Genomic DNA, 7,540 nt, shown 5'->3' with positions numbered 1-7,540 from the left:
TTCAGGGCGCGGCGGCCCCGCCTCCCCTCGGCCGGGCGGCCGCGCCACGGAAGTCCCGCCTCCTCCCTCCCCCACACCCGCTCGCCACGCTCCCATTGGGCCAGCCTGGCTGCCAGTCACGCCTCGGCGTCGGAACGGGAGGGGGCGGCGGGGTGGGGCAGCGCGGCGGGGGGTGACGTCAGCGGAGGGCAGGGTGCGAGCGCAGCGCTCGGTGGGGGGAGGGGGCGCTGCGGGGCTGCGCGCGGGCGGCCGCGAGCGGCGGCGGTTACGGCCCGGCCGCCGCCTCAGGGACGGCAGCGGCCTCGCTGCTCCCTTCAGGGTCATCAGTGGCCCCGCCTGTCCCTTCAGGGACAGCAGTGGCCCCACCAAGCCCTCAGGGTCATCGGTGGCCTCACCAATCCCACAGGGGCAGTAATGGCCCCCCAACCCCACAGGGGCAGTAATGGCAGTACCAGCCTGTTCAGGCTCGTCGTTGGCCTTGCCCATCACTTCAGGGACAGCAGTGGCCCCGCCAACCCCTCAGGGTCATCAGTGGCCTCACCAACCCCACAGGGGCAGTAATGGCAGTACCAGTCTGTTCAGGCTCGTCGTTGGCCTTGCCCATCCCTTCAGGGACAGCAATGGCCCCACCAACCCCTCAGGGTCATCGGTGGCCTCACCAACCCCACAGGGGCAGTAATGGCAGTACCAGTCCGTTCACGCTCATCGTTGGCCTTGCCCATCCCTTCAGGGACAGCAATGGCCCCACCAACCCCTCAGGGTCATCAGTGGCCTCACCAACCCCACATGAGCAGTAATGGCAGGACCAGTCTGTTCAGGCTCATCGTTGGCCTTGCCCATCCCTTCAGGGGCAGCAGTGGCCCCAGTAGTCCCTTCAGGCTCGTCAGTGGCCTCACCCATCTCTTCAGGGGTAACAATGGTCCTTCAGCCCCTCGGGGACGGCGATGGCCCCACCAGCCCCTTCTAGGACATGCCACAGCACCCGRTGGGGTCCCTAGGACCTGATGCCACAAGCCCCCAGCGCTAGGGCCTGCAAAGCCCCCTCAGGTGGAGGCTGGAGCCCCAAGGACGCGCCATACATGGTTGAGTCCCCATCACCACCAAGGGAAGGAGCCGGGGCTGGTGATAGCGGTCCCTCAGCAGCCACCCTCCCCATGAGAGCTGGCCAGAGCCCACAGTGGCGCTGGGGATGGGCACCCCGGCTTAGGAGGCCAAGGGCTTTGAGCACAAACAGTCTCTCTCCGCCAGCAGTCACTCCCAGGCAGGCTTTTAGCAGCTCCTATAAATAGCTGGAGCCAGGCACTGTAACAAAGGGAAGTTTCATTCAGTCTCATTCAAGCACTGCCAGAAATCAGGAACAAATACAAGGCAAACCAGTGGGATGGAGGCACTTGGTGCATCGACCTGCACAGAGAGCCCAGGTGCCTCAAGCACATGAAGGTCTTTGGCTGTGGATACACTGAATCAAACCACCAGCCAGGACAGTGGTAGAAGGGCAAACAGCTTGTGGTGGCCACCTGGGTGCTCAGGATATTCACCAGCAGCTCTCAGCCTCACCAAACTGGAAAAGTGAGCTCTACCGTCAGAGCCAAGATGCAGAACAACTGCTGAAGCCACTCCTCATGCCTGGTCACCTAGGGCTGCTAGAAACCTATTCACTTCAAACTGGGGAAGAGTAGCTCTTTCTCAAGAAGCTTTGAACTCTCACAGTTATCTCCAGGAGTCAGAGCTTTTAAGTAAAGACATAGAAGATAGAGCAGCAGTTTACAGCTCTGCAGAAAGGTTTAATTTTAGCATTTTGGTAGATCAGTTTAAGAGTGCCATACAAAATGCTTCCTGCATACAATTGAACAGATTAGGAGAAGAAAGCCAGTATCCATGGAGAACTCCACAGGAGACACAGGTATATAGCAGGGAATCCACAGGCAGATGTCTCGCAGTTAGTCCTCAAAGGCTGATTAGTACCAGCTTGTAGCTAGATATTTGCACCAACATTTGTAATAATCATTTACCCTAAAGAGCTGGTAATTAAGTTTAAATAAGTTTATCTTTTAAGATACTAGAGAGGAAGTAGTATGAAGTTATGCATATCCCACTGCAGACGAAATGGAGTATTCTCTGTCTGACATTTAACACCAGTCCTGACACGAAATGTTATCCACTAAGGGAGTCGGTCCTGCAGGAGACAGCCTGCCAAGGAAAAGGACATCCTGGCTTTGCGGTTACTCAGTGGATCTTGGTCAGGAGACCGTCACTGCAAGGCTGATAGATTTGGAGATGTCCTGCAAGAGGCAGGACAATTCTCAGAAGCTCTCTCGGGTCCCAACCATGTCCTCCTGAGGAGCTTCTTTTCCAAAGTCAAGAGGGCACGATCTGAGATGGGAAGGGATAATCACCCAAGTAAGGAAGAACACAGTGGAAAGGGAGAGCTGGCACAACCTGGCAGCTTCTTTCCAGCTGTAGGAGCCCACTTGGCAGGAACTGCTGAACACTGCATCACAGATGCATGCACTTCAGATTTTGCTGTGGGGAGGGAAAAAGTGAATCATGAGCAAGTTGTGCAATGATATTTAAGTTTGGGGAGGTTTGCCTGAGGAAAGCTGCAATATGCTAGGTTTGTTGGTTAGTCAGCTCCTCTCATACAGCAGGGCCGAGCCTTTGGTGTGTGCAAGTGAGGAAAAGGTCTTTGTCATCCAGGAGGCAGCACCAACACCATTCCTTAGCAAAGAACTTTTTTTTTTCCCTAATTGCTACCTCAGCTAAGATGGGGACAGTGTCTCCACTGCTCTACCACAAGCAAAGGGGTCTGGCTCACTTGGTTTCTTGTCCCTGTTCCTCACCTTGAGGTATGAGCTGTTGTGGAGTCCTTCAGAACAGCCCCCAAGTAACGGAGAGTAGCAGCCCCCTGTTACCCCCCTGCAGCCACCCAACCCCCAAGTCACCTTCAGCTGCCAACATTTCAGGAGTTTCTGTAACAAAAACACTTCCGTAAGGACAAGAGCCCTTCTGGAGCTGACTAATAGCCCCAGATATTCAGCATATTCTCTGAGGAGGAACAGAAAGGGAGTGGAAATTACGCCATGTAACATTCTGCTCTTACCAGAGGTCACTGCCGCATGATCTGTGCTTTGGAGCAGCCCGGGTGCCACAGCAGCCGCTGCTCAGGAGCACTGAACTCCAGCGTGCAGAATACCAATAACCTCCTGGTCAAAGACAAATGCAGCATTCAGCTGTCTATTTTTTTGTCTTTTTCTCCCCCCTAAGGCAGGGACCTCAGGAAAAAAAAGAAGAAGAATTAGCAGATTATACGTGAGAGCCGGTCACATTTTCTGAGATACCTTTGGAGGACCAAAAATAAGAAATAAGCTACAAAGTCAGAAAGAAGAATTCCTGAGAAAGCAAAGTATGAAAAGGATGCAAAATCCAGGAGAGCACAAGTGTAGTTCCCCACACTGCTTTTGTCTTTCACAAATACTTCTGTATGTTGTGTTATGTCTCACCAGCCCTCACAGGCTTTCTACTGCCTTCAGCTGATCTCTGCAGCAGCCTTAGACAGTTAGACATCAGCAGTTTCCTAAAAAGATATTTTGCTAGTAGCAGGATAAAGCAGTGTTTCGGGTGGTTCTTACCACAGCTGCTGGTGCAGTGTGGTTTTTACCAGCTGGCTGTCCCTTGGATCGTACTTCCTTGCCTCTTACTCCATCTGTCTCTCCAACCCAGCTGCACTGGAAGGTCAGTGCATAAGAGGAAGAAGAAGCACAGCTGCATTACTCTGAAATAGTGACCGTCTCCCTTCAGTTTTTCCAGTCACCATGGAATCAGGAGCAGAAGCACTTTATCAGCACTTAAAGACAGCAGGAAGGATGCAAAGGTCACGCCGAATGCAGCTAGCATTCGACAAAGAGGGTCTCAGTGGCAGGCACATATTTGTGCAGAGTCACTTCTGGCAAGGAAGCGCCCAGGGCCGAGGGCTCAGCAGGGCTCTTCCYGGCAGCAGGCAGCGTGCGAGGATGTCCCTAGGGCGCTTTCTGCACTCTGCCTGCTCCTGCTCTGCCCAGCATCACAAGGGCACACCTCAGGCACACGTGCACAAGGATGTTTCCCTCAGATTTAAGACCTTAGACCCTTCGTCTTCACATGTTCCTCAGCCTCCCTAAGTGGTTGCAGGCAGCCCACTCCCTTTACAATATTTAAATGCTCTATCTGCACGCAGAAATTTCTGCCCCCTAGTCGTAGCAACACTTGCTTATGGTAATGTTAGGTCATGATCCCGCGCTGCCTGCGAGCCAAGGAAAAAGCTCAGCATTGTTACCATTAGTGCTTTGCAGAGCCAGTCACTGCCTTGTTGTCTAAGGTTTTCATCAGAGCGAAACAGCGATTAGAATAAGGGGCTGAGAAACAGCGGTTCCCGGCCTGCTGCTGAATCGTGCCATGATCTCAGGCAAGTCACAGCACAGCTTCCCTCCCTGTTCGTCGAAATGCTGCCTGCTTACCTTACACAGAGACAGTGSCACACTTAATTCATTATTCTTTGCAGAACAGTTTGAGATCTCTGAATGAAAAGCTCTGTAGAAGCACATTAACAATTAATTAGCAGTTAGCTAAAAGGGAAGATTAGATTTTAGTCATAAAATCACAGCATCATAGATGGTTAAGGTTGGAAGGGACCTCTGGAGATCATCTAGTCCAACAACCCCTGCTCAAGCAGGGTCACCTACAGCRTGTTAGACAGCATCATGTCCACGTGGGTTTTGAATATCTCCAGAGGAGACTCCASAACCTCTCTGGGMAACCTCTTCCCGGGCTSTGTCACCCTCACAGGAAAKAAGTTTTTCCTCATATTCAGGTGGAACTTCCTGTGATTCAGTTTGTGCCTGTTGCCTCTTGTCTTATCGCTGGCACCACTGGAAAGAGTCTGGCCTGATCCTCTTGACACCCTCCCTTCAGGTACTTTCACACATTGATGTATAAGTACCTGAAGTCTTCTCTTCTCCAGGCTAAACAGACCGAGCTCTCACAGACGTTCCTCACAGGGCAGGTGCTCCAGCCCTCTGATCATCTTTGTAGCCCTACGCTGGACTCTCTCCAGTAGCTCCATGTCTCTCTTGGACTGGGGAGCCCAGAACTGGACACAGGACTTGAGATGAGGCCTCCCCAGGGCTGAGTAGAGGGGCAGGATCACCTCCCTCCACCTGCTGGCAACACTCTTCCCAATGCACCCCAGGAGACCACTGGCCTTCYTGGCCACAAGGGCACCTTGCTGGCTCATGGTCAACTTGTCATCCACCAGCACTCCCAGGTCCTTCTCTGCAGAGCTGCTCTCCAGCAGGTCAGCCCCCAGTTTGTACTGGTGCATGGGATTATTCCTCCCTAGGTGCAGGACCCTGCACTTGCCCTTGTTGAACCTCAGGAGGTTCCCCTCTGCCCAACTCCAGCCTGTCCAGGTCTCTCTGAGTGTCAGCACAGCCCTCAGCTGTATCAGCCACTGCGCCYSGTTTGGGATCATCAGCAAACTTGCTGAGGAGGCACTCTGTSCCCTCATCCAGGTCACTGWTGAATAAGTTGAACTGGACTGGACCTAGTACTGACCCCTGGGGRACAAGTCACTGGAGCTATGTAGAAAAAGGCCCACACCACACACACTGAAGATTTATTTTGCTCAAAATTAGAGGGAACTCAGGGGAAGAGTGGGAATTTCTCAGTGTGTTTATTTGCTGATGTAATACCAGGGCTCTGCCTCTTTAAATTGCATCTTGCCAGCAGATTATTAAATCCTTTAATCTCTGAGCAATGATGCTGATCTAGTTGCCTTACAGATATTGCTCACACATCTGTTGTGAAGGCCCACACCACACAGAACCAAAATAAAAGCCTAGAGCTTCACAAATGGTTTCCAACAGTCCCTTTACCCTCTCTTTCAGTTCCCCTGGGTGAGAGCAGAGATGGGAAGAGGGACTGTGAGACTCACCCCAGGGCACTTGCTTCTCTGCAGGCCTTGCACTAGCCCCACCAGCAGTGCTCCAGCTGGGCTGCCAGAGCGTTAGCAGCAGGAAGAGAAGTGGGTCAGGGCAGCCAAAGCAATCACTGGGGTTCAGGGAGGAGCCCTGAGGCTGCAGGGTCTCTTGCAGGTGGATCAGTGGCTGTGCCATATGGAGGGATGAAGTTGTCCTAGGTCACACAGTGAGTCAGGGCAGAGATGGGATACAGCTTGGGGTCACGGTCGCTGTGTGTATGGAAGGGACATGGGCAGCACGGGGAGAATCGGCTCCCACCCTGCAGCAGACAAAGCTGGCCAAGGCCGCAGCTCTTTTCAGTCCTCTTTTTGCATGACTGCTGAACCACAAAGTGGTACAAATTACCACCAAGCCATTAATCCCCCATATTCTCACTGCTGCCTCACCGGGGAGGATTCATATCATGCCAAGCTCTTGCAGCGTTTCAGAGAGTCTTCTCCTTTAAGGGCAGCTCCACCAGCCTACAGAAAAAGGAGCACTTTGCAGTATCTTTTGTCCATCAGGAGATACAGCTCATCATTCATCTTACTGTTTTAAGCATCTGAGAGTAATTCTGAAAATGGACAGTTTCCTTTTAATTATACGACTGCGGACTGGAAGACGTTGGAGTTCTGTGCTCCAAGTTGGCTCTGTTACTGAAGCCGCCATCTAATTATAGAAGAGTCAGCTGCCAGCAAACTGATCCATCCTCAATCCAAGCTTAGTTTAAGCTGCACTTGCCCCTCTAACTCCCTCCCTCTTGATATGGGGCAAATCTGCTGCCTATGCAATTCTCAGTTGCCTTCTCAGGGTATGCTGGAGGAGCTGTCCTTCCACTGCCTTCCCATGCAGTTCCTGAGCACAGTGCAGGCTGGGTTGGTCTCTGTCACTCTACAAATGCTAAGATTGCAGTCAGAAATGTCATCCAATAGAGCCAAAAAGTGCCTCTAATCTCTCCRTCCAAGGAGGTGGACTGGCAGTGCATCAAGAGCCCACAGCCATGACTTGTTGGCACCAGGAAAGCCTGCAACTGCCCAGCTCACTGAGGGAGAGGCCCAGGATGTTTCCCCAGGGCAGCGATCCATCATGGGGTCAACAGGGAGGAGCCGCAAGTTCTCTGGGAGTAGAATCAAATACTTGCTCACTGCAGACTCGGCTGAGTGTAGCCAGGACATTTTGCAGTCCCACTACTGGGCGGGGTCACCCCTTCTGCTCCTGGGAGCTCCTGGGAGCCTCAGGTATCTGAGTGGTACCATGTGGACTCATGCCAGCAGCCTTGCTCTTCTGCTGATTCCCATTGCAAGAGCAGCAAGGAAACAAAGCAAGTGTGCTTTGGACACTGGAGACTATTTTCCTAGGTATCTTGCAGAGACCATATGGTAGGGCACAGTCTATGCAGTTCATGGAGGAGCAGAAAGGGGTCTGACATCCAGCTGGGAGATACTCAAGGGAGAGAGGGCATCAGAATGGGGTGGTGTTTGCTCTCTGAGGCTAGGATGAGCAGCAAAACCAAAGGGAACTGAACTAAATAAAGAGGAGAGGAGAGG

The 7,540-nt window shown here is 52.7% G+C and overlaps 1 protein-coding gene across 1 annotated transcript in view; it reads right to left on the bottom strand.

Moving 5' to 3' along the window:
• Positions 1 to 722, bottom strand: part of RAB10 (RAB10, member RAS oncogene family) — a 55,620-nt gene extending 54,898 nt beyond the window's left edge. Inside the window, exons 1-3 of the mRNA XM_085311717.1 lie at positions 689 to 722; positions 571 to 606; positions 367 to 488 (exon numbers count right to left, since the gene is read on the bottom strand). Coding sequence (XP_085167843.1) covers positions 367 to 488; positions 571 to 606; positions 689 to 722 — 192 coding nt within the window. The remainder of the gene's footprint in view (positions 1 to 366; positions 489 to 570; positions 607 to 688) is intronic.
• Positions 723 to 7,540: the final 6,818 nt, after the last annotated feature.

Source organism: Rhea americana, unplaced genomic scaffold (genome assembly GCF_003343005.1).
Source record: "Rhea americana isolate MKP2758 unplaced genomic scaffold, rheAme1 scaffold_348, whole genome shotgun sequence".
Lineage (NCBI taxonomy): Eukaryota > Metazoa > Chordata > Aves > Rheiformes > Rheidae > Rhea > Rhea americana.
The sequence above is the reverse complement of the archived record's forward strand: the minus strand, read 5'-3'. Positions and strand labels throughout refer to the sequence as shown.